The sequence below is a fragment of the Corvus cornix genome, chromosome 5 (assembly GCF_000738735.6).
Source record: "Corvus cornix cornix isolate S_Up_H32 chromosome 5, ASM73873v5, whole genome shotgun sequence".
Lineage (NCBI taxonomy): Eukaryota > Metazoa > Chordata > Aves > Passeriformes > Corvidae > Corvus > Corvus cornix.
Genome location: NC_046335.1, coordinates 4,991,073 through 5,017,234, shown reverse-complemented (window position 1 = coordinate 5,017,234; position 26,162 = coordinate 4,991,073). Strand labels below are relative to the sequence as shown.

Sequence of the window (26,162 nt, the reverse complement as noted above, 5' to 3'; positions counted from 1 at the left end):
CCTTCCTGCGGCCTTTCAGTCCCTGCACGAGGCCCAGCCGAGACCTGCAGAGGGGCTGTTCCCAAGGGCCTGGAGGCACAGCCCCAGGGGCAGTGGCTTCCCGCTGACAGAGGGAGGGGTTAGGCTGGAGATGTGGAAGAAGTTCTGGGCTCGGAGGCTGCTGAGGCCCTGGCCCACGCTGCCCACAGAAGCTGTGGCTGCCCCATGGCTGGCAGTGTTCCAGGCCAGCTTGGACGGGGCTTGGAGCAACCTGGCCTAGTGGGAGGTGTCCCTGCCCTTGGCAGCAGGCTTGCAACAAGACGATTTTCAAGGAGCCTTCCAAGCCAAGGCCTTCTGTGATTCTGTGATCACAGATCACTTGGGGCAGCTGGCCTTCATTTCTGCTTAGAACCACTTCAGCACGGTAAATTGGGCTGAGTTCAAGGACACTGTTCACGAGCCCAGCTTGCCAGCGCCTGAGATTTACCAATGCTCTGGGTCTGGCTGAGATCAATCAAGTCTTGCACGCTCCAGATTCTGGCATATTGCATTTTATTGAAGCATGAACAAAGCAGTTTCTGGTTTGCCACTCATAAATGCACTGACTATAGAGCATTAATAGGTGTCACGAGGGATAGTGACACGAAATACACTCGGTATTGTTATTGTCTAAATATAATTACCTATTCAAATCTTGATCATTAATTTTATCATGACATAATAAATACATCTATTGTGTCTTTGATATTATTTATATTGGTACATTGTTTTGTTTAATTATATTTTACTATTATATATGTTAATCAATAAACTTTATAATATATAATATGTCTAGACTATGTCTTTATATCTATGAAATAAAAATCTAGATTCTTATGGATTCAAAGTTTCAGGTCAGCGCCAACCAAGTTGGTCCAATGCTGACCTAAAGGTGTCCCTTCTGGGGACAAGGACAGGCACCGTCCCCTGACCGATGGCGGGCAAGCAGCGCTGATTGTTCCTCTCGGTCTTTTTTTCCCTGTTTCTTTCTTCTTTTTCTGTCCCACATTCCTGCTTCTTTTACACTCTGATTTTTGGCCCTTCCCAAAGGCCAGGAACAGTTGCATGCTACCGGTGGGAGTTGGTGACTTTGGCCATGCACGTAAGGCATGTGCTCTCTTCATGCGTGTTCTCGCGAGTGTGAAGTTCATATGCAAGTGGAGCTCGATGTGGATCTGTGTGACCTTTTTTGGAAAAGGAAGTGATACAGGGAGGTAGAATAAACCCTCCCGTGGCCCTCCACCTGCTGAGGCAGCAGGAGAGGCTGTGGGACCTCTGCCAGAGTCTTTGCACGCATCCTCTTCTCCTTAAAGGTGCAGATTCGTAACCCAGCTTGTTCTGCGCAGTGAAGGGCAGTGAGGCCGATGGCGCTAGAGAGGTGCAGGTGCTCTTCTGGGCCTCAGGGAAACAACATGGGGCCGAGAGGCCTCTGCTTCACTGCAGACGTCATTCTGTGCTTAGGCCTTGCTGCAGCCAGGGGCGAGAGAGCTGAGAGGCCCAGCTGATGTTTTTCTCAAGCAGCCCCTTCAATTCTTTGCTGACTTCAAGCAGCTGTGCAGCACATCTGGCATTCAGCGCAGTGAGCGAGCACTGCAGCACATTGCCCAGAGGTTGTGGAGTCTCCCTCGCCGGCGATAGTCAAGAACCGTCCGGACGCAGTGCTTTGCAATGCGCAGCAGGAAGAGCCTGCTGGAGCACCCCTGGACAAGATGATCTCACCGGTGGTCCTTTCAAATGTGAACTCGTCTGGGATTCTGGGATCGGCATCTTTGCACAAGGTGAAGCTCTCAGGGGGAAAATGGACTCTAAGACAGAGCTGGCGGCAGTCACAGTCCAGGTGGCAATGGGACTCTCTCTCACAAGGCCCCTGGCCACGGCCTCTTCAGCCTCATCGGCTTTGACTCCCCGAGCGTGCTTTTGCTCTAGAGGACAGGTGTGGCAGCAATTCCCAGGGCCAACTGAGCAGTGCCTTCTCCATGTTCTGCACACTGAGGTCTGTGTCAGCTCCTCCCTGAGGAGTAGATTCTGCACACAGACCCCAGAGAACACAAAAAGGAATGGCAGGATTTGCTCTTGCGTGCTCCCCGATCTGTGTAGCCAACCTGGTCATCACTGGATGCAGTGCTGAGGAGACTGTTGGGACGACACTGCTGCTGCTGCTGTCGATGGCAGAGTGCTGCTGCACAGCGCTTTCCCTTCCCTCTCTGTATCCCGCACTCTCCCCTCTTTTCTCCTGTACAATCAGGGGAAACTCTGCTGCCAGCTGCCAGTCTCACAAGCACAGCTCTAAGCAGGAGAACCTCTTTCAAGGAATACTTTCGAGCATTTCTACGAGCCACATTCGCAGATCCACGTACTCACTCATCGCCTGGGAGTGGGCAACGGGATCCATCACCAGGTGGTGGAAGAGATTGCACGTCTCGGCCATTTGCACCTCTGGGGGAACCCTGATCTCCCCAGGAAGGCTCCGGTTGCCCACGATGAAGTGGTTGAGGCATCTCACTTGCACGCAGAAGCGCAGGCCCTCGCTGATATCCACCAGTCGCCTGACAAAATCTCTCCTGCGCCACCGTGACACGGGGATGATGGACAGGAGGTGCATGACAATGGTCTTGATGGTGTAGGTGGAAAAGCCTGAGCCCAGCTGCAGACAGCTGAAGAACTGCAGGCATTTGAGGTGCAAGCTGTCAGGGGGGGCCCGCCTGGCGATGCACTTGAAGAACTTCATCTCTGCCACGGCGTAGCTCTCCGGCCATGTTGTGCTTGGCGTGCAGGCCTCCCTAGGCTGGCTGCTCACAAAGATGTCTGAGTCGCCTTGCCGCACCCCAAACAGCACCTCAATGCGGAAGCTTTCTCTGCCCTTGGTCACCTGGAATTGGCAGGAGCGTTTGGAGGGCAGCAGCACTAAACGCCACGTGTGCGACTGAGGCAAAGCTGGCCAGATGGCTCTCACCAGCTGGTAGAACCAGCGGGCAGTTTTCTGCACATCGAGGTAGGCGCCGGTGCACAGGGTGTGAAGGAGGCTGGGATCCTGATTCCTCCTCAGCTCCTCCTCGGGGTGGTGCAGGAAGCACAGCATGTTCTCACCCTGCTGCTCCCTCGTGCAGGTGCACTCCAGCTGCACACGGACACGGAAGTTCCTCACGTGCCTCTGCTCCTCAGTGTCACGCTCCAGGTGGAAGGTGTGCCCTCGGGGAGGAGTCATGGGCACGAGCACGCGGTACACAACATCCTGCTCGCGGGGACTCCAACCTTCAAAGGCACTGCCCACTCCGATGGCTTGTTGCAGGACCGGGTAGAAACTGCCAGACAAGACGTGGCCAAAGTAAATTGCGAAATTGTCCATCAGGTCAGTTGTCCACTCACAGCCTTCCTGCAGGTCCTGTACAGGCCACTGGATGCGCTCCATTAAAATCCTTCCAGCGTAATCTTCAATATCATGCTCTCCTTCTTCGGCTTCACGTGCATCATTATTGTTGTTTTCTGCATTTGCAGCCGCAATGACAACTTCATTTCCAGCACCATCTTCGTTTGCAGCACCATTGCCGACTTCCTGTACATTGCCATCATCATTGTTGACTTCCTCCCGATTCGCATCATTGTTGTCTTCTTCATTTCCAACACCTTGTTCGTTTGCATCCACATTTCTCACTTCCTCTTCATTTCCAACAGCTTCTTCTTCATTTGCATCCACATTTCTGACTTCCTCTTCATTTACACCATCGTTTTCTTCTTCACGCTCCTCTCTCCTCAGGCTCCTTTCCCTCCAGATAAACCCTGGGGCCGAGAGAAGGAGCAGGAGCCCAGCAATGGCCCAGATCTGCCAGTGCTGCAAGGCAGACCAGAGCAGCTCTCGCCAGGCCCCTCTACTCTGCTTCAGGGTGAGCTGCTCCACTTCCCACTCCAGAAGAATCCTCTCCACTTCCTGGCTCATTGCACGCGCCTCCATGCGCAGACGCATCGCCTCGTCCAAACCATCACCCACGGGCCGCAGGTAGTGGACTAGGCTTTGCAAGAGCAAGAACCAGAATGCCAAGGAACCCATGGTCTGCGGGCGGATGGAGAGAAGGCCTTGAGTGGGGCGGGGAGGGAGGCAGCTGCCACTGGGGGCAGCAGGGACGGCAATCACAGGCATCTGGGGCCGGGAAGGACAGGGCCCCAGACAGCTGGCAGGCAGCAAGGCCTGTCCCGCTGCCCCAGCAGCAGCAGCAGCAGCAGCAGCAGCAGCAGCAGCAGCGGCACCGTGCCCTGCCCAAGGCTCTCCCATATGAGGGGCTGTCCCTGCATGCGGGGGGACAAGCCAGCCTCGGGTGCAGCGTTTCCGCCCCGGCCCTCGTCCCCAGCCCAGCCTCCCCGCCACGTGTGCACTCACCGCTTGCCCAAGCAATACAGGGCCAGCGTTACCTGCTGGGGCCTTTTAGAGCTGCCCCCATTGTGACACGTCGCCCGGGATGTCACAGGGCTCACAGCACAGCACAGCCAGGCCAGCACCACCCTTTGTCCCCAGCCCAGCTCAGGCGCTCAGAGTGGCCCTGGTGTACTGGTTAAGGCTGCTTTGGAGTGAATCTTCTGGGAAGAACTCCCCTTGCTCTTCCTTTGGTCTTTCTTATCAGCTGCTCCCCACTGGCAATCTCCTAGATATCCATGCTGGAAGGCACCCTTGACTCCACACTGCTTGAGCTCCACTTGAAGCTCTGAGTGGTCGAGGTTGAAAAAGACCCTGAAGATCACACAGTCCAACCGCAAACTTAACACTGCCTACTCCACCAATCAGCCAGCTCCCCAAATGCCACATCCACACGATGTTTAAACCTTTCTGAGGTGCTGACTCAGCCATTTCCCTGGGCAGCCTGTTTGCAAGCTTGAGATCCTCTTTATTGAAGGAATAGTTCCTGGAGATCCAATCTAAAGCTCCCGTGGCACAACTTGAGCTCATTTCCTCTGCTCGCATTGCTTGTTCCCTGGGCTAATAGAATGACCCCCACCTAGCTACAACCTCCCTTCAGGGACCACCTGCACTGTGTCAGGAGCTTGCGCTGTGAAACCAGCTCCTCCCAGAAGAGAGAAAGGTGATGCTTTTGCTCTGGCGTTCCCGTGATCCAGTGGGACCAAACGGGTTGTCGCTGGGCAGGAGAGTTTCAGGCTGCCAGGAAGCGTTTCCATGTGAGGAGAACCTTTCTGCCAAATACATCAACCAAGGCAATCCGTGCCCTTCCAAGCAGAAGGAAAAATGGGAATTTGCCTTGAAGAAAATGTCAGGGTTTGGAGTGCAAGTCAGTGCTGGAATGTGCCAGCATGTCCGTGTGGACTTTGCTAAGCTGCAAGGCCAGGCTGTGAAGACGGGATCCCTGCAGCCAAGAAATGCCCTCTTGCTCTGGGGCCTTCCACGGCACTGGCAGCACAAGTGAGAGCCCTTCAGCAAGGCCCCAGTTTGGGCAAACTCTGAATTCCCTAAGAAAGCAGCTCAGATGTACACTGCCTGCCCTGTGGGATGCCAGAGGACGGACAAGCTCCACAGGGTGCTAATGCAATACAGCTTAGGCTGCAGCTTTCTGCCCTTGTGTCTCTGGAGCCTGGGAGGGGAAGGCTGTGTGGCTTGGCACGACCTTCACCAGCTCTCCTGCTAACAGCACTGGGCACCCCAAGGCTGTTTGGTCTCAGCTCAGGCAAGAGCAGAAAGAAACCCTCGCCTGGGTTCGTAGATCCCTGAGACGAGCAAGGACGAGGAGTGTGCAGAGAAGAGGCCATCAGCACTGCACAGCAGCTTCTCTCAGCCATGAATAGCAGGAAACTCTGACACTGATCTTATGGTTTGGGGTTGGTGGTGTGTTTTGTTTGGAGCTTTTTCCCCCCAAGAAAACCTGTGGCATTTGCCATCTTGCACACCTGGATTTGAGTGGTCCACTCTCGGTGCAGCCTAGATCCGTCTCAAAATTGTGCCTTTGCCCCTCTCTTTCCTCGATGTGTTACGATGTGTTGTTTGAAGGGGTTGATGGGTAACACGCTTTCTCTTTTTTCACCTTGTGCTCAAGAGCTGGGAGAGCCACTGACCACCCTCCCCCGGCCCAGCTTGAGCCTAAAAGGGTTGTGCACTAGGGTAACATGGCACATTGCCAGTGGCTCAGCTGCCAGCACCGGTGCTAGCCAACGTGGAAGGCTCATCTGTATGGCTTGAGTCAGCTCACAGCTGCCAGCATCTGGGCTGTGTCCTGCCCCACCTTTGTCCTGCCATCAAGGCAGAGGACACAAACCTGAGACACTGACAAGTCCACCTTGTCCGCCATGTCCCCAGGTGCCACATCCACACATTCCTTAAGTGCCTGCAGGCATGGCAATCGCCCCAATTCCGTGGGCAGCCTGTGCCAGTGCTTGACAACCCTTTCAGAGGAGAGCCTTTGCCCTAATACCCAATCTAAAGCACTCCTGGCACAACTTGAGGCCATTTCCTCTTGTCCTGTCCCTTGTTCCCTGCGAGCAGAGCCTGACCTGCATTAGCTCCACCCTCCTGTCTGGGAGTTGCAGGAAGTGAGAAGGTTCCTCTCTGATCCTGCTCTTCTCCAGTGTCAGCCCCTGCAGCTCCCTCAGCCCCTGCTCATCAGACTGCTTCTCCAGGCTCTTCCCCAGCTCCCTTCCCTTCTCTGCACACACCCTCCAGCCCCTCAAGGTCTTCCTTGACATGAAGGGCCCAAAACTGAATTCAGGGTTTGAGATACAGCCTCTTCAGGGCCCAGCACAGGACAGTCATTTCGCTGGTCCTGCTGCCTCACTATTTTTGATAGAGGCCGGCATGCCACTGGTCTTCCTGGCCACCTCTTCACACTGCTGACTCCTCCTTGTCCCCATTTCTCTTCAATAAGCAGAGCACACACTCTTTCTTCTCAGTCTTTTGCTGTAGTAACAGTGCCTGTGTTCACAGCAGCAGCCCTCAGACCATGATAACCCCTTTGGTCTGTGGAAATGAATCATTCCTAGCGGGTGTGTGCGCTCATTCTGATGATGCTGCATTATCACAAGACCTTTGTGATGGCCCACTGCTCACACAGCAGAGCTGCCAGGGGCTCAGTGCTCTTACAGGCCTTCTCCTGAGTGCTTCAGTCCATTGCACACTCACACAAAGAGACTCGTGGGGCGTCCCAGAGAGTGGTGGACACAAAAGAAAACTGGGGAATCCAAACAAGGATGCGCATTAAGATCTATGGGAAGACATATTTTTAAAAACATACTGAATATTATTAACATCATTAATAGCAATATTGAAGTCATCAGAATCTTGCTGGAATCATAATCAGACATTGTATATGTCATTGTATATGTCAAAGTGGGAACCATGAATTTGGAAAATTAATCTCCTTGGCTCATGAGATGAGCCTGAGGTATGGGATTTGGCATTACAAACTCCATGGCTAAAATCATTGCTACTGATCTGCAGCAAACATTGAAATAAAGAAAATCCAGTTAGCCTGGGCATCTTCTTGACTGTGAGGGTGCTGAGGCCCTGGCCCACGCTGCCCACAGAAGCTGTGGCTGCCCCATCCCTGGCAGTGTTCCAAGCCAGCTTGGATGGGGCTTGGAGCAACCTGGCCTAGTGGAAGGTGTCCCTGTCCATAGCAGTTTGTTAGAACTAGATTGTCTCCTAGATTCATCCCAAACCATTCTATGATTCTCAGGCAGCAGCAGGACAGAGCGAGGATAAGGGTGGCAATTCGCCAGGAAGATAACACAAATGGATAGTAGCCTCAAGGCTACTTTTGAGGCTTTTCATCTTGTATTGTGGACTTACTCTGGATTTCCTCCCCCCTTACTTGGAAAAACTGGGAACATGTTCAGTTTTCAAGCCCAAGCACAAGCTTGCTGTAGCCGGAGAGGGTCTGAAGCCTGCCTAGGGATGCTGTGACACACAGATCACAGCTGGAGATCCACTGCTGCAACAGCCAAAGAGCCAGGTGAGAATGAAATCTTCTGGCTGGGGCAATTACTCTCCGCTTTGTAGCTTGACCTGCCACATGACAAGAGAGAGGTCCTTCTACAAGGCAGGGAATTTGTTTCCTTGACCTGTAAGTGCCAGAACTCTGTGCACTGCAGGAGTGATCCCATACCCTTTACCTGAGTCCCTTTCCTCATCTGTAAAAGGACAACAAGGAAACTTGTTCCTAGTTCAGCTCATAAGTGGCACAGATTCTGTGAAAGCACAGATCCTGCCCTGTGCTTTCACCTTTGCTGTATCTCACACTGCTGCTGCTCTCACTGACAGCAAAAATCCCTGACATTTCTCATTGCCTCTGTACACACACGATTTTTGTGAGGCAGTAAGCAAGCAAATATAATGGCACAAAAAAAAAAAAAAAAAAAAAAAAGGAAAGAAAAAAAACCCGGCACACAGACACCTGCTGTGAGTTTATTTTGACAAGTGTCATTTAGATGCAATAAGCTGCGATCATATCTCCAGCGCGGCTGCAGAGAGGAGCCAACTGGGTAAACAAACCCAGGGGCAGAGTGCGGCTTCTCTCGCCGGGTTAGGGTCCGGCGGAGAGGGGGAGGAACAGGGCGATTTTAGGGTGGGCTTGCCGAGAGCTGTCTGCCCTCTCGGCCGAGCCCGGCCGTGCGGGAGGAGCCGGGGGCTCTCCCGGCGGGCGCGTTGCCGTGCCGGGCTGCGGCGCCTGCGGGATGCTCTGGAGCGCAGGGATGCGGAGGAGGGGGGCTGCGGGAGGGGAGAGGGAGGCGTGTGCCTGCCTGCAAGGGGGCATTTCTTCCCTTAACCCACACAAGCCGATGCCTACCCTGCTGAAGCAGTTAAACGGGGGAGAGCGGCAGCCCGGCTGGCAGATTCCTGCCCTGTGATATGCCAGCCACAGGGTGACGCAAGGGCTGGAAGGCTCCAACTAACAAGCCATTTTCACCTGCGTAATAAGCGCTAGTGGAGATACGGCAGCGGCGGCGGCGACTCCCGGTCCCTGCAGCCGGCCAGACCCCAGCGCGGCCGCAGCACCAGCCAGCCCGGCGGCCCCCGCAGCCCTTCCGGTGGCCCCCGCTGCATCCCGAGAGCCGGAGATCAGCGGCCGCCTTGCAGGCAGCATGTCAGCCCCGCCGGACCCCCAGGACCTGCTGCTGGCGGGCACTGGGGTGCACTGGGCTGCGGACGGGGCGGACCAGTACGCGACTGGGGCTCCGCTGCGGGATGGAGATGGGGCTCAGCAGCGGGAACAGCTGGGTTTCGGCTCCTCCAGGGAACACCCGCCCGTTACCATGGCGACTGCATCCCCAGGTAAAAGGCGAGGGGTACCCAGGGATGCTCAACAAAGGGGCCCTGGCAGGAGCATCTCCCGGTTGTCTCGTTCCTGACCCTTCTTCTGTTTTTCTCGCAGCCTGGCTGCTTGGAATCATCGCTAACGAGTTAGTGACTGCACGTAGGGAAACAGAAAATAACGAGGAATTGCGGCCTTTGCAAATAGTTATTTTTTGCTGATGTGGGGGAGGGGGGACGCAGGAGCCAGCCAAGTTCCCTAAAGCTCTTTGCAGTTTGTTAGGCATAAGACACCCAGATTTCAGGCAAATGTTGGAGGGCATTTGATTTCATCTGACTTGTTGTGTATCTGTCCTCATTTGTCAAACACCTGTTCACATCTGGAGTGACAGATCTCAACGGAGTTACTTTAGCTATTCACCGTGCACCTGGAATTCCTGCACGGCCCCTTATGTTATTTCAACATGCAGCTTTTAATGGAGTGCCTATTCTAAAGTGTTTGTACATTTCGTGCATGCTTTTGGGACTTGTTCATTTATTTGTGGACTTCCTGCTTGCTGTGTTTTCTGCCTTTTGAACATTGAGGTGTGTTCAACTTCAGGTGCATTTAGTTTAGGGTATGTAGGTTCATTGATTTTCAGTTTCTTTTTGGGATGTGTTCAATTTCCCTTGGTTTAGGGCTGCTTTCTTTAGTAGGTGCATTAGTAGCAGGTGTATATCTGTTAATGAACCCCAGAAGGCTTCAGCTTCCCATAGCTCCTGGTAGAAATGTTTGGGGAAAAATTACTCTCTTTCCTTCTTGGTGACCCATCCCTACTTTCTTTCCCACTGCTGCCTGTCAGAGAACCTAGACAGCCAGAAACCCCAGCCCTGAGGAAGCTGATGCATCCCATCTCACCGGGAAGTAGATATTTCCATTACATAGCCTGAAGCCTTAAACTTGTCTTGAGTAAGTTGAGGGCCAGGGCTCGGGACAGGAACCGATCTCTGTTATGCAATAGCTGCAGGAGCATTAGGAACTGCGTTTTTGGGCTGAGTCCCTTCTAATCCCCTCCAGTCAATCAGCACAAAGAGTAGCTGGCCAGGAACAGCACAGTCTGTGTGGCTATGTGTGCTGTTCTGCTCACAGGCACACGTGTGGTTTCACAGGGTCTGAGTGTGCGTCGGTGCCTGTGTGTGCTCCCAACATGGATGTTTGCCTGGTGCCTGTCTGTCTGCTTGATGTGACCGAGTTCAGGGGTAAAATGGGATCTAACGCCCCTCGGCTGATGTGGGAAATGTTTTGCTGTTTTGTAGCTCTGGGCAGGCACCTAATCTGCTGATGTGCTGCTCATTCGCTGAGCTGAGTGTTGGGTTGTGAAACGTGACTTTCTACTGGAGGCAAGAGGCAGATGGCTGGGAATGTCAGGCTGCTTGAGTTGTGCAAAGAGGGGCACGACTGGGGTCTCCAGGTAGGGCTACCTCAACCATATAATGACACAAAGAAGGGGGGGAAAGAGTCTTGTGAGCTTTTTTTGTTCACTGATGGATAAAAATATGGCCATGCTGAATCTTAGCATACAGAACAAAGAGGAGTGGTCTCTTAAACGGTGTAAATCACCATTAAATGGAATCACTGTGAAGCTGCTTACATTTAATGAAGGCTTCTTCAGGCTTGACATGATCTGTAGATTTGCACTTAGAGAATGCAGAATATAGACAGACAGACAGAAAGAAAAGAAAAAGAAAAAGGAAAAAAGGGAAGAAGAAAGAAAGAAAGAAAGAAAGAAAGAAAAAGAGGTGCAAAGAAAATTTTCAGCTTTTGGAATCGTCTGCAAAGGAGTTTTAGATGTGTTTGTCTGCATGTGTCAAACTGTGACAAGGTGGAGGCAAAGTGAGTAATACAGACCTTTTTTTGGTGTTCGCTGGCTGTGGACTGTCAGGCTGTCAAACCAGCAGTACCATAAGAGTAGTAATGTGCTTTAGACATTTCCCATTTTGTTTTCCCTGTTCAATAAAGAACCGTTGTGTGGCTGTGTGCGTCTGGCCGACCATGGCAGACAGAGCAGCATCCCAAGCAGTGCAGCCCTGCGCACGCAGTCTCCCTCTGTTTGTGGCTGCAGCAGCTGTATTTCTGTTCCACACTACCTAGAGAGCCACGACTCCCGCCCCCTTCACCGGGGGAAGTAAATAATTTCCTTGTTCTCTCTGTGTGACTAAGTATTCATAAGTTTCTGAATAAGAAGACTGTCATATTGTTGAATATCTGAAACTGTCAAGTTTTTCTGAAAACTCTTTTATTTCTCCTGCTCCAGCTTTTTTACAACACTGCCATAGTCTGCTGTAAACTCAAACACTCCTGACACAATGGGCCATCTGGGGACACTTTAGACAAGGAGCAATCCATCCAAACAAGAGTGAACTGGACAGAATAATTTTCAGGTAGCTTCCCAGCACATCCTGTATCTTCCTCCACACCTGTCAGACCAGTCATCTTTTTTTGTGAAAACCATAGTTATGCTCTCCAAGGCAAGAGCAGGGTTTGGAGTCTGGGAGATTCTCCCAGCATGAAAATAACTGAAAACAAATGGCGGGAATTTATCACAGGTTGTGCAGATATTTTCTTATACAACCTAAAAATTTGCAAACTTTCCCTCATCTTGGCTTTTGTTTTAAGTTTGAAAACCAGCCAGGGATTGTTGAAAGGTTCAGGAATATTTTTGAGCTGGCCGTGGGCCCGGCTTTGAGCCAAGCTGGCTTTGTGTCAAAACCTGGTGAGTGGTTTTTGAATGATGAAAAGCAATGGATTTCACTCCCCATTCTTTGGATGAACCAAAATCAGCAGTGATTGAGACTGCAGAAAAAAATTCCCACGAGGAGTGGAAAGCTCTGAGATTTCTCAAGCACAGTCAGGGCAACAGGGAGCTGCAGATCCCCCATCAGCCTTTCCTCCTGCAGGGCTCCAATGAAGATAAACTCCAGTAGCTTCTGGGCAGGGACAAAGCTGTTTCTCTTGCTTTTATACTTGGCCCCTGAATTTTGCTGAAAATGTCTTTCTTTCTCAAATGTAGAGTTTTCCTCCTTCCCAAAAATGAATTTGGTTCGGGTAAGAGGACCTTGTAGGCAGCTCTTGCAAGGACTGGTGAGCGAAGAGGTCCTGAAAGGGCTGGTGAGCAGTTATATGTTTGTGAAGAGAGCCCTGTGTCACCCAACACACCATCTGGTCACAGATTCTGTTATTTTATTTTTATGCATCAACAGTGATTAAAATCCCTTGACAGGAATTATTTCCAAAAATATTACACAGGCTACCAGGCATTCCCCAGGATAAATACATATGGTTTCCTCCAGAGAAATGGCAAAATGTAAGAATGGACTGCACCTCCATGCTGGGTGTGTTCTTCAGGGAAAAATAGCAGGAAAAGGTCAGGAACTCACACAAATGGTGATTCCTGTGTGAGGATCAGGGAAATTTCACGCAGCCTGGTGCATGGGTGGATCTGTAGGGTGGTGTAGGCAGTGGTGTTATGCCCCCACATCCACGCAGCTGAGATTGAGAGAGCTGCCAGCTCGTACTCACTCTAAGCCTTCAGACAGGGCATAGCAGTCAGGACATCCCTGGCAATCCTGGCCTGTTTCCAGCTGCCTCCAAAGACAGGTCACATGTGGGGTCCAGCTGCCCAGAGGAGAGGAGGTCAGTGCCACAGGGGATGGCATCAATAACTGGGATGTATCTACAGGGATACAATGGGAGGGTGGATATGGCCTGTGGGAACCCTTCTGGAACAGCATCCAGGGGTTGGTTGGGATCCCCTGGGTTGCCTCAGTGATGTGGAAATCCTGTGCTTATGAATAACAGCACCCATTTGGTGTGTGCCAGTGAGGGAAGGAGGGACTCAAAGCTGCTCGGATGAGGCAGATGAGTTGAGGAACAGCCTCTGCCTGCTGAGGAGCAGTGGGAGACCAAATCCCAGGAGTATTTCATGCTCTGATAGTCATAGATATAACACGCAAGACTGTGAGGGGTGTTGGCTCCCACTGCTTCATGATGAGGACAGTCTCTAATGTCAGTGCTTTAAGTAAAGACATTTTTTAAAACCTTTTCTAATTCACATGATTTGTAGAGGTTGACTTTGAAGATATGTGCAGTGCACCCATGTGTTCTCACCATGAGATAACCCACCAACCCATGAGATAACCCACTGCAAGGGACTGCAGTGAGGTGCTCCTGCCATAAGCCTGAATTGGTGTTGGTAAAGCTGCACCAGTGAATCTCAGTTTATGGTTTCTGTCCAGTTACTGGGGAGGGTGAGTTACTGGCAGCTTTGCACCTCAGCCTGAAAGAGATTTCTTATGGTTTTCAGGCAGGTTGAGAGCACCGTGGCTCACCTGGGTGGAGAGAAGTAGGCATAAACATGAATGTCTGCGCTGCTTGGGTTTGGCACTGACACTTTTTGGGATGCCAGATCATGGACAAATGCACCAGGTTCCCCACAACAACTGGCTATTTGTGGCCTTCCTCCCCCTTCCCAGGTCTTGCTCTAGGAAGATCTCTCTCTCCCCAAGCATCCATGGCAATGCGCTGCTCACAGCCACTGCACTGGAAAGACCAAGATCCAAACCCTGATTTTTCAAATTGCTGTAGAAAATTGTGATATGGTGGATTCACTGACCTAAGCACGACACATGGGAGCCTCAGCAGGTGTTTGGAAATGTGTCCTGAACTGCCAGGCAATCCTGCTCAGATTGAACCACCTGAGGCCAGATTTAGTCTCACTTTGGAAGAGTATATATTCATGCCAATTCTACTATCAACATTTTAGTCCTTTCTGATTTAGAGAACTGAATTTAGTTTTTCTCTGCTGTCTGGATTAGCCACTCAAAACAAAACTTCTGATCTACTGCTGTGAGTGAAGGGGACAGGGATCATTTGGTGGAGGTTCTCCCCATTCCCTGGTGTTTTGTTAGTGCAAGCAGATTTTGCAGAGAGAGAGAACAAAGCGGATTTCTTCTTGGATCTTTCTGTTCTTGTAATCCTCATGAAGCTTGACAAAGTAGCCTAAGTACACAGTTAGCCATCAAAAAAAAAAAAAATCCTGTTGAAATACCATCCTTCATTCTCATTTGTGTAAAGTAGGAGCAATGGCTCCTGCTGGGTTTCTCCAGCAATGCTCTGCATTTGGGGTGCTCTTAGAGGTGCATAAAAACTCCTGGTTTAAAATCTGTGCAATTCTGTGCAGCAGAAGTGTAGTTCTCAACTCCATGCAGATCAAAATGCAGCTGGCTTTGCCCTGTTCCTCACAGGGATGCAGGTAGTTCTGTCCACTTTGACTGCCACACTGATAAATTTTCTTCAGCCTTCAGGGCTGCAATTGAGTTGAGGAAGAGGATGAGGCAGATGAAAGAGCAAAGTAGTACCAGGGAGGGTGACTCACCTGCCTTATTTTAATCTTCATCACTCAGTAATGAAATGTTTTATTTATAGGCAAGGAACCGAGAGGGAGAGTTTGGGGAGGAGGAGAATGACAAGGAGGGGAGAGGCTTTGGATGTCCCAGTTACTGCAAGTGCTGGGTTTTGTGAGTTGCAGTATTTTCTGGGCTGTGAATCTCCCCTGGGCTGGGTGGTTCCTTATCTCTCACTGGTGCAAGGGTCCCAGGAGGCACATCTGCCTCCTTTTTTTCTTCAGCTCTGGAAATGCCACTTGATGACATGTCTTATGCTTTATTTTTACAAAAAAACCCCCTGTATTGTGCAGGTATCATTGTGTCTGGGGACAGTGACCCCAGAAAATGCCTGCATGTTGCCTCTGTTTCAATCCTCCCAGAAATGTTTGAGCAGATGCCACAGGTCGGTTTATCACGTCCTCACAGACTGTCCCATGAAGGGATCCTGGCCCAAATGCGTGGCCCTGGATTTGCCCAGGATGCTCAGGACTAGAGTTAGGCTCTGCTTTCAGTCCTGAGACCTGATTTGGCCCCAAGACCGAATTATTTTGTACACAAGTGTTTCAGCTTAAAGTTCCCGAAGCAACCAAGGAGTTGTGCTGTAGGTCCACATCATCAGCAGGGAATGGAGCTTTTTAAATGGTGACTTCTTAGGAATTTCCTTCACTCTCCCTCCTCAGCAGTTGGTACCTCTAAAATGGGCCAAGTACGCACTGAGCTTTTTCATTTTTCATCTAGCATTTATGTCCTTATGTCTGTTCTTCGTGTTCTATTCTCTTACTTCTAAATCAGGACTGCCTCCAAATATCTGGGGGTTCATGTTTTTCTTGGGTTGTTTGTTGTTTGTTCTTTTCAAAAGAGAAGTTGGCCTCCACATAGCAAACCATGCTTCAAGTAGTGAAGCATTATTTGTAATTAGTTTTCTAATTTAGGAAAAGCTGTAGAGTTGGCATGATTCAGCACTCAGGAGCAAATGTCACATTTAGTGTTCTTGTTTGTTAAGACACTTCTGATTTATGGTCAGTCTATTCCTCCAAGAAACCTTGTACCTTCAAGAGCAAGAATAAATTCTTGGCACTCACCTGCAAGGCAAGATGTGAAAATCACCTATTTCAGTCCTCCTTGTTTCAATGAAGTATTTAAGATTCTAATTTTATGGAACATAAGTGCATTCTTAACTGCTATTAAAATTAAGATGGTCTTAAGCATATGCATAAAGGTGAGCATGTTTTGTTGAATTTAGGGATAAATGAAGTAGAAGATACATCATGGATAAATTGGCTTTATTACCCATTAGACCACACTGCTTCAGGACACTTGCATATAAAATGGAAGCACCAGCACTTCCCCATCTCATTACAGCACTGTGAAAATTAACCTTTAAAGAGATCGAAAACTTAGAATGAAAACCATAATAAAGTTGCTGTTGTTTATTTTAATCTAACGTGTGCATCTAGGTGAGAATAAAAATTGCTAGAAATTACTACATCCTTCATAAGCCTGTCTCTTTCAAATATTGAGGTGTTACCTCATAAGCATTGGCTTTGTACTTTAATATTCCTAAAGAGCGGGCTTTCCCCTCTTTATTTAAATAGCAGCCAATAAAAGAGTTATTTGCATATTTCTTTCACTGCTGTTATGCGTCGCCTGCCCTTGATACAGCCTCCTGCTATCATGAGATCTTGTATGAGAAAAGGTAGCTGGTTCTTCAGAGATGATTTCAACACAATTGCCATTAACAGCTGCAGCATTCCCAACATCTCCTTCACACAGCAGTGGCTGCCATCCTGGGTGCAGTGCTGCAGTGGGGTGTTTGCTTGGGTGCAGGAGATGATGGAGCAGGGGAGATGCTTTCTGCACTGGAGTGACTCTGCAGACCTGCACAGTTATGTCTGTGCCATTCAGGACATAAGTTATGTCTTATTTTTCAGCAGTGCTGAATTTATTAACTGCAGCTGATTTATTGCTGGTAGCTTTAAAGACATCGAAGGGACTTAGTAACTGTGGCCAGTAAAAAGCAAATGCATGGGGCAGCCTGGTCAGACTGGAAACTTTCCTGCTCCCAGTGCCTCGGGATCTTGTGCTTCTCTTGTCTCTGAGGGTTTTTTTCTGTCCAAATTATCAGTCCATATCTTGGGTGCACATGTGGGTGCCCCTGGGTGAGCCCTGTGGCTGAGAAGGAGGAAACACCAAGTCTGGCCAGTGCTTTGTATCCCAAACACAGCCCTGGGTGCCATCCCTCACCCCATCGGACCACCCATGGACATTTCAAAGCCGTAAGTGCAGAAGTTACAGATCCAAATGACATCGCCAGCTTTCCCTGCACTGCATTAGTCACTGGCTGCATGATCAAACAAAAATCCTCACCCTGGGCAGGCTCTGCAGCACAGCTGTGCAGAGAAGGGCTGCAGACAGTCTGAGCCATCAGTTTGTACTGATAATCTCCTGCTGAGCCTGGGCCCCTCCACACAGCTCCCAAAAACACTCAGGGGCACCTGTGAAAGAACTGCTGGAGGGACAGACTGCATTTAAGGATTGTGATCCGCAAGAGAGTTCTGCCATTCACAGGCCTAATTCACCCCCTAAGTAGGGGCCTGAACCCCCCCCCCCAACATAATTTTTCATGTCAGGAAGGTGGGGACTCTCTCACCCCACACAGGTCTTGGTACACATGTAACCAGCAGAGCAGCTCTGCTTGGAAATTGTTTTAATGCCAAGCTCGTGGGCAGGCCAAAGGGCTGGATCCTGAGCACAGCCTAAAGGTTGCTCTAAATCTGCCACCACCATTCAAGTGTTCACCGTATCCAGGTCAGATGCATCCCTCTCCCTGTGTGAGGCACCGAGGCCACGGCCGGGGTGGGAGGTGAAAACCTGCAGCCAGCAGAGCTGGGGAACAGTGTCCTATCTCTGCTCTGATCTGTGGAGCAGCATGTGCTTTGTGGGAGAGGGAATGAGGTTTCACAGTTACCAGCTCTCTGCTGGCTACTGGAGCACGGAGGGGTCTGAATTCCAATCAGTCTTAATTGGGTCTTTCCCTTGATGTCCTTAATGCAGAGGCAAACGAGGTGCACTTGCTGCTCATGTGCACAGGAGATGTTTTGCATTTCATGGTATTTTCTTCCCTGTTGACTTCAGCACTGAAGCTCGATGCAACACGCTGGAAATGAAATGTGCACTTCAGCTGAACTGGAAGCTGAGCTGCTCCGTGCAGGTGTAGCTGTGTGATACGAGCAGCAGTCATTTGTTATTTGCAGACTGATTTTAGTAAAATGGGAAGCGTCTTCTTCTGCTCCTTATAAAAGTTACAAAAATGTGTATTGCAGTTTTTTCATCTCCTGTTCAGTGCTCATCTCTATCTAAGGATGTAGCATGTTTGTCAGTTTGCTGGGTTGGGTTTTTTTGGCATCTTTCCCCTTTTACTACAAAGATTTATAGCTTTGGTAAACATCACTGAGCAAATGCTCTAAACTGCAATATTGCTGGGCACTAAATTTTAATTGAGATGGTTGCCTTTGATGTAGGGCTAACCTAAAGCTGAGGCTAATTTCTCTGTTTTGCAGCTTTTGCAGTTCTTTAAAAAAAGACATAATGCAGCATTTATGTAGTTGCTGATTTCTCTACTGCTCTAGCAAATTATCGCTGGAGTGGAATGTAGACTTGATTCCTCAGAATTTCCTGGTTTTCCTGAAAGTCTCTGTTTATAACCTGTGATTCTCAGAGCGCAATTAGTTTGTAGGACAGGTGTTGGGCCCAAAGGTGACACTCCAAGATGATGTGTGAGAGTTAAAATCCCAGAGGAGTCACCTCCTCTGAACACATTATTTACAGGAAAAAATAAAATAAAACAAAAGTGGTATGGAACCTCTGGGCAGTAGCTCCATTTATCACTTTAATTAAGAAATTCTTACAGCAAATTGGCTGGTAAGTGGCATCTTTGTTGCTGGCAGGAGAGGATTTTTGTAGATCCTTGATGTTTTAGGCGGTATCTATTTTTTAAGTAAAAAGTTTAATGATTGTTTAATGAGGGTACGTTGCATACAGGACTGAAAAGGCAAACAAGCAATTAATTGATTGCATGGACAGATTTGGAGTCATTAATTAAAACCTGGATTACTTTTACATGGATGAAATAGGAACTCTGCCTATGAAAATGCATACCTTCCTCTGCTGCCAGGACAATGGACTGAATTTCCTTAAATTCAATTTTTTTTAGTAATTTGTCATCAGACAAAAATATCTCACCCGAAGAGATACATGGATTAAAATAGTATTAATAAAAATAGTGAAATTTTAGAAATAAGTGTCTATATTTTCAAATTATTCTCAAGTCAGTTCATGTTTCACCTTATTTGGCTGGCAGCAGTGTTCAGAAAAGTACCTTTGCTTTTAGAGTAGGACGTTTATTACAAATATACATAAAATCCATTTTAAAAGCAGTAATTCCAGCCTGCAAAGTTCTTAATTCTATTTTAGAATTGCCATGACATGTACATTTTTTCTGTTGTGGGGGTTTTTTTGTTGGTTTTTTTTCCCCTACCCTAAAAAATACCACTGGAGATTATGGAGGATTATCTGAGCAGTTATCATAGTAAAAGCCAGTTGCCATTTTGGGAATTCTTTTTTTCTTTAAAGTGCTTTTGACATTAGCCTTTATAATTCAGTGCTGTGTAGTAGAAGTTCAGGTCGGAGCTGAGGAGACAGGCCTGGGGATTAATGCTGTGTGAAATATATGCAATCTCCTTCCACTTTGAATGTGCTAAGCAGACCATGTATAATCCCTGGAATATTTGGTAGATCTGCCAGGCCTTGAAGATGGCATTTGTAATATTTGTCTAGCTACATGTATTTTTATATGCTTGTCCCTCCCCGTGCCATCCAAACTCTATTCACAAGTGAGGAGAGGGGGCCAAACAAAGACTGAGAAGTAAATGTACCATTCCCAGGAGGAGATTTTAGAGTTTGGGCTTCTTTTTTTCCCCCTCTCTCTGCTGTTGCTTTTTAATGAATCGTTCTTCTAACCTACTTTAAATTGAGCTTCTAGCATGCTGGATGTTTTGCAGATGAATCATACTGTGCAATGCACTTATGCATATCTGCTGTGCAAGTACATTGTCAGCTTGTATTTGATAACCTACCAGCAAGCAGGATCTTTTTTTTATGGAAGCTTGGGATACTAGCATCGTTTTCCAAGTGAGAATAACACAACCACTGTTAATAAATCAGCCTGGGTCCGAGGATGTCTCACTACTTTTGCTGCATCCTTGATTAGCATTATCCTCAGAGGTATAAATTAAAGAGGAAAATATATAATCTGGGAAGCTTTCCAGCATCATCTTTGAAAATGAGAGCTCAGTGCTTTGCTGGGATTTCTTTGGTGGAGGAATGCTAACAGCAATGCTGAAGATGTGCCCTGATTGCACCCTAAAGAGTAGGAAGATGAACAGAATAGCTTCTTTTTTTTTCATTCTTTGTCATCAAGATAATTTCTGATGTCATCTGCACTGGGTGAACAGTTTCTACACGGTTCTGTGAATTGATCCCAGAAGTGCAGCTCCAGACGCTCCCTTTTCGACTGCTTGTTCCCTTTGTCTGACATCTGCACAAAATCTGGTGCATGTTTTCCCACCTCAGCCTGCAGACAACTGCCTGCAGCTGTTAGAGGGACTGGGTCCACTCTCGGAGACAGTGGCCAAAGCCTGAGCTTCAGCAACAAAGGTTTCAGGAATTTCTTCTGACTATTCCTACAAGGTGTCATCACAGCCGGATGGTAACTCCTGACACCTCCCTCCCCGCCAAGGGAAGAAAACTGTGCTGCAGAATGTGCTGATTTGCAAAAAAAAAAAAAAAAAAATTTAAAAAAAAAAAAAATCACAGGGAGGGTTTGGTTTTTGCAGTGTTCCAGCTGTGCTAAATGAGCAGAAAGGGGAGTTTTCAGCATATCAGCAACATCTTGGAAATGCCACATCTTCCAGCACTTTCTGAGTAGTCAGTTTTCCCCTTCCCTGCCCATAATCCACTCGGGTCTTTGGCGTTTACTGGAACTAGGAGTTTGGCATGACTTGTACGTGGAGTCTTGCTGTATAAAGTCTGTGTGTTTCTATTTGTCTTCCCTTGGCCAGCTCTCTGCCAACATCTTCCTTTGCTTTCCAAGAGATGGTGAAAAGCACAGAATGCACGACAAAGCTGTTGCTCCTCAGGTTGCCTTTTGGGGAGGTGTAAGATATCTTTATTGCTATTTTCCTGATGGGACATATAATCCACAGAGCAGCGAAGGGTCTTACAAACAGCCCCCATGAGTTGCATTTGAATTAGATCTGGGTCTGATGAGGCCCAGGAAGTGCCAGGCTTCTCCAAAGAGGTTTTGGCTTCATCATCAGTGACTCAGTTTACAGGGCCTCTCAGGCTGAGGCTCCGAAAAGTCATTCCCCTCTCCTGAAAAAATGTAGGGCAGTTATTTTTACTTAGGTTCCTGAAGACAGTAATTTTTTTTTCCTGAATGCTATTACTTTTAAATTAATATTAAGGATCCTTAGTTAGGTTTTACAAAGGCATTCACCCTTCCAGCTCAACAAAATAGGGGGAATACTATGTGTTATTTGCCAGCTCTACTGACACCGGTAGATTTGCTGAAGCAACGTGTTTCAATACTTCCAGACATTTTTCCTGTGGAGCTTTCTCTTCCATAGAATGGTTTTCTGTTTCCCCTTGATTTGAGATGAAAAGAAAATTGAAAATAATACAAAATGTTCCCACAGGACAGAATTTCTTTTGCAATAGCTAGGCTTCTAGGTTATGTCAGGAATAACACAAACCACTGCAATCAGTGAGCTTAATTTCAACTCTGTATTTATGACTTATTCCTTGACATTTCTGTCTGAAGAATAATGACATGAACACACTTTACTCTCAGCTTGAAAATACCCATTAAAACTGAGAGCTACTGCACCAGCAATTAGGGTTTGTGAGCACCTATTTAATGCAGTTGACAGGGTTGTGACCTTGGTTCTCTGTCACTGGAAATGAAATTGCCTCCTGGTCCAGCCCATCTAATTGCTTCTGAGCTGTAACACCAAGCAGGTTATTCTCTCTTTATGGCAGATGACTTTGCCAGCACTGTGGTGAAGAAGGCATGAAGTGTTCCACAAGCCAGCAGCTGCCCAGAGTCCTTGGATTTAAATATTTATCATAGAATCATAAATCATAGAATGGTTTGTGTTGGAATGGGTCTTAAAGATCACCCAGTTCCAATCCCCATCTATGGGCAGGGACACCTCCCACTATCCCAGATCGCTCCAAGCTCCATCCAGCCTGGTCTTGGACACTTCTAGGGACCCAGGTGCAGCCACAGCTTCTCTGGGCAACCTGTGCCAGGGCCTCACCACCCTCACAAACAAGAATTTCTTCGTAATATTTAACCTAAACCTACCCTCTTTCAGCTGAAGGCCATCCTCCCTTGTCCTATCACTGCATACCCTTGTCCAAAGTGCCTCTCCAGCTCTCTTGGAGCCCCTTTAGGCACAGGAAGGGGCTCTAAGATCTCCCTGGAGCCTTCTTTTCTCCAGTCTGAGCAGCCCCAGCTCTCTCAGCCTTGTCTTTATAGACATATTCCAGACCTGTGGTAGCTCTCTGCTGGACTCATTCCAACAGGTCAACATCATTATATAGTGCTCCTTCTTTACTCACTTAAAAATGTGACTTGCCTATTGATGCCAAGCAAGGCAAGGAAAGTGAGGGAAGACAGCAAATCAGACTCTTTCTTCTTAGTCTCTATACAAGACTTTTCTTTTTGGAAAGCCCTCCCCTTCTCATGTTGTATGAGCAGGAAAGCAATGCAGCTCCCCGTGAGGGCGAAGTGAAGCCTTTAGGAGACATCGGGTTCCCTTTCCCAACCCTGAACTTGGAGATGCAATGACAACTACACCCTCAGATTTGCTGGGCTGCTTGTTTTAGTCAGCTTTTCAGGAAAAAAAATGGTCTGTTCTAGAAGTTTTCAACCAATTTCAGACCCATTCATCTGCATGGCAGCAACTGCCAGAGCAGGTGTACTAGTCTGAAAACAAACCAGTGGGAGGCACCAAGTCAGAATAATAATTTAATGGAAAATAAAGAAAAGGAAAAAAAAAAAAAGTAAAAGAAAACACTGGTTCAAACTGACAGAGTCAAGATACAACCTGACACCCTGTTAGGCAGGGTGGTGGTAGCAGTCTGGTAGAATGCTGGCTGCAGTCCTCTGAAGCAGTGAGCCTGTAGTAAAAGGGTCTGCTCTTCCTCAGAAAGTCCAGTGGTGGCTGTGTAGCTCCTGTCCTCTGGAAATCCAGTGGAAGGGTTGTCTCTGGTGTTCAGAGTCCCAGATTATATCCACGATGGGATGCTTGGTTCCTCCCCCTGGGTGGAGCATCTCACAATGGGGTAATGAGTCATGAGGCAAAGTGTTGATTAGGCTCATTAACAGAAGATGGTCCGGAGGGAGTTATCTCTGAGTCATGGGGCAGGACAATGATGGGCCATGAACAGAAAGATAGTCTGGGGGGAGGAGGCAAGGAAACACTGCCCCACCTGATTTCAACAGCTCATGAGGATGGTAATGGAATACACTGCAACCCAGGACAGCAGGTAAGATCCAAATTTTACCCGGAGTCTTCTGCTCCTGCCTGCTCCCTGCACCAGGTGTCCCAGGCTTTTGTAACTTTTAGAAATTGAAAGCTAGATGTGAGCAAAAAAACATGTTGAGGAAATAATCTGCAGAGTTGCTCACTCATATTTCTGGTTACAGTTGCTCTGCTGTGCCAGGCACAAGCCAGTTTCTGAGAAGATGAATTAGAGAAGCTGGTTTCTAAGCTAGTCCCACGTAAAGCTGAGAGGTAAAGGGGTGTTTGTTCCTGGTATTTGGTGAAACTGCCAGGAGAAATGAGCTACACTAAAAATCAGTGTAGGTAGAAAGGTGAAATTGTATAAATTACACAGGAGTGTCAGTCCAGGGAGGAGAGGAAGTCAGCATGGAGGGGAAAATGAATAGCAAGAAAAAGAAATCCAACTACTCTCAAGAATTTGGATTTCCCAAGTGGTGGATTTCTCATCAGTTTATGAAGGGAATTAGGTAATTTGATGCTTGTAGTGGTAGGGGGTTAAGTGTATAAACTCAGCAGGTGCCTTTTGGTCCACATCTCCTCTGCTCTTGAGATCTGGAGGCAAACTTTGCCTGCAAAACCATTTCCCTCCACACATTGTTCAGTTGGAGCAATTAACATAATTGCTTTTAAAAAAAGCTTTTGAATGCATTTTTGCTTCTCAATTATTTCTTTTAGTCAATTGAAAGGGCATGAAATCCCCATTCTTCAAGGCAGAGACAGATCTGTTGAGCCTTTCACCATGTGAGTAGTACCTGGAGGAGTGCTGTGCCACAGCAGGACCCAGTGTGCTGGCTTCAGTCTCCAGACTCTTGGAGGCTGGCTGAGCTCTCCCAGCTCCTACATCTAGCACTGGGAAACTACAAGGAATACCATAAAAAGCAGAATGATCTTGGCCACCTGTATAAACATTCTGAATAAACAGGAGGAGGTTATGCAGGAACAGGGCACCTCAGCATGAAGGGCCAGCTTCCTAAACACAGGATGGGAAACCCCAGATGAATCCATCAGAGAAGAATGGGGTTGCTGAGGGTCACAAGCCAAACCCAAGCCACCCCAGGGTGAAAATCTTGTGCTGTTTTGCTGTTGCTGAACAGCAGATGCCAGGCTGAGATGTGGTGATGTGTGTTTTGAGGGCATGATGCAATAGGTGGCCTGGGGACAAGCGTGGTGTCCAGTCTGGAGCATAACACCTCAGGAGAAATGCAGAAAACCCAGAGTAGAGGGGCCAGAGAGATCAGATGTCAGGGAAATATGACCTAGAAGGGAAAATTGAAAGAACCAGGCTTGTTTAAGCTAAAAGAGATAATCACTGGGGTGCAGAACAAGAGCAGTCTCTAAGTGCATTGAGTTCAGAAAGCCCAAGCAAAGAGCCTGAGTCAACCTGATCTCCAGGAATGGGTGTGTCTTCATCTGCAACACTGAGATTAAATATGTGGAAAAGACTTTTGGAGAATGTGGGCCTGTGGGACAGAGAAACACACGTTTCTGGGTGGGTGGTGGCTGCAGCTCAGGTGCTGGAGTGGGCAGTGCAGAGGGACAACATCACCCAGATGGCAAAGGAAGTGATGCTGCTGCCTGGGGCCAGCGATAGAACCAGGTCTCTCAGGTCTTTCTGGACCTGTTTTTGGTGAATGTATAAGCTGTGGTGAGGGATGGCAACAGGAAATACACTAATTTATTCTTTTCCCATCTTAGTTTGGTTCCTGCCCCGTACAAACCAGCAGCTTCTGTTACTCTTTGAAAATCTGCATTGACCACAAGTCACAGAAAAGTAGGAATGGCTGATATTGTTGTGTTTCAGTGTCTTCTTATGGCAATTTTAAAGAAAAATACCTTTATGTGTGTTTTTCAGGGAAAGCCCTGCTTTCTTTAGGGGGAGTGGGTGAATAACTCCAGTAGGCAAACCTCAAGATAGCATTCAATGGCTTAAGTTGGACAAACAGCAAACTTCAGCATAAAATGATAACAAGGATTTTTAATAAATGCAGGCTTGGCAGAGAGAAATTATAGAAGATAAAATGTGCAGTGATAGTTAGAAATTAACAGAATAGTGCCTGCATCCAATGAAGGAGGAAATGGAAAAAGATACAGCAACTACAGTCTCATCAAACTGATTTAATTAGTATTGTTGCAAACATAAAGGGAAAATGGGCCAAGTGCATCATTGATTTATAAATGTGGAGTGTGAAGACAAACTTGATAGTTTACTCCAGTAAGACATTCATTGCTTTCTGACTGAGTTTCAGTGAAGTGTAAACCTCAGTATTACTTGGAGCACCTCTGCTGGGGAGACAGGCTGAGAGATTTGGGGTTGTTCAGTCTGGAGAAGACTCCAGGGTGACTTCATTGTGACCTTCTAGTGCTTAATGGGAGCTTATATGAAAGAGGGTCAGTGACTTTTTACATGGGCAGATAGTGATAGGATAAGGGGGAATGGGTTTAAACTAAAACAGAGGAGAGTCAGACTAGATACTAAGAAGAAATTCGTCACTGTTAAAGTGCTGAGGCCCTGGCACAGGTTGTCCAGAGAAGCTGTGGCTGCCCCATCCCTGGAAGCGTCCAAGGACAGGATGGTTGGGGCTTGGAGCAACCTGGTCTAGTGAAAGGTGTCCTGTATGTACAGAGTCACTTTCTCTGTGATGAAACAGTGAAAGCAATAAGAGTGACATCAGAGAAAAAGAGCTGAAATGTTAAATACCTGACACTTCTTTTCAATGTTTTTGATTTGCTTTGAAACAGTCTTAATTCAAAAAAGAGCAAAAAAAAAAAAATTCCAGTTTTATAGAATTAATTTTTCCAGGCAATTCTTTAAAGTAAAGTTTTCCATGCTTCTCATAGGGCGAGGAAAT

At 47.9% G+C, this 26,162-nt stretch overlaps 2 protein-coding genes across 2 annotated transcripts in view; one reads left to right on the top strand and one right to left on the bottom strand.

Annotated features, from left to right (window-relative positions):
• Positions 1-2,280: 2,280 nt before the first annotated feature.
• On the bottom strand, positions 2,281-4,030 carry LOC104688970 (inositol 1,4,5-trisphosphate receptor-interacting protein-like 1). The gene has a single exon (XM_019290573.3). It carries the CDS (start codon positions 3,977-3,979, stop codon positions 2,324-2,326), a length of 1,656 nt encoding a protein of 551 aa, XP_019146118.3. The 5' UTR covers positions 3,980-4,030; the 3' UTR covers positions 2,281-2,323.
• Positions 4,031-8,730: 4,700 nt separating this feature from the next.
• RTN1 (reticulon 1) overlaps positions 8,731-26,162 on the top strand; it is a 118,087-nt gene continuing 100,655 nt past the window's right edge. The window contains exon 1 of the mRNA XM_039552416.1: positions 8,731-9,280. Within this exon, the coding sequence (XP_039408350.1) occupies positions 9,091-9,280 (190 nt within the window). The 5' untranslated portion in view covers positions 8,731-9,090. The remainder of the gene's footprint in view (positions 9,281-26,162) is intronic.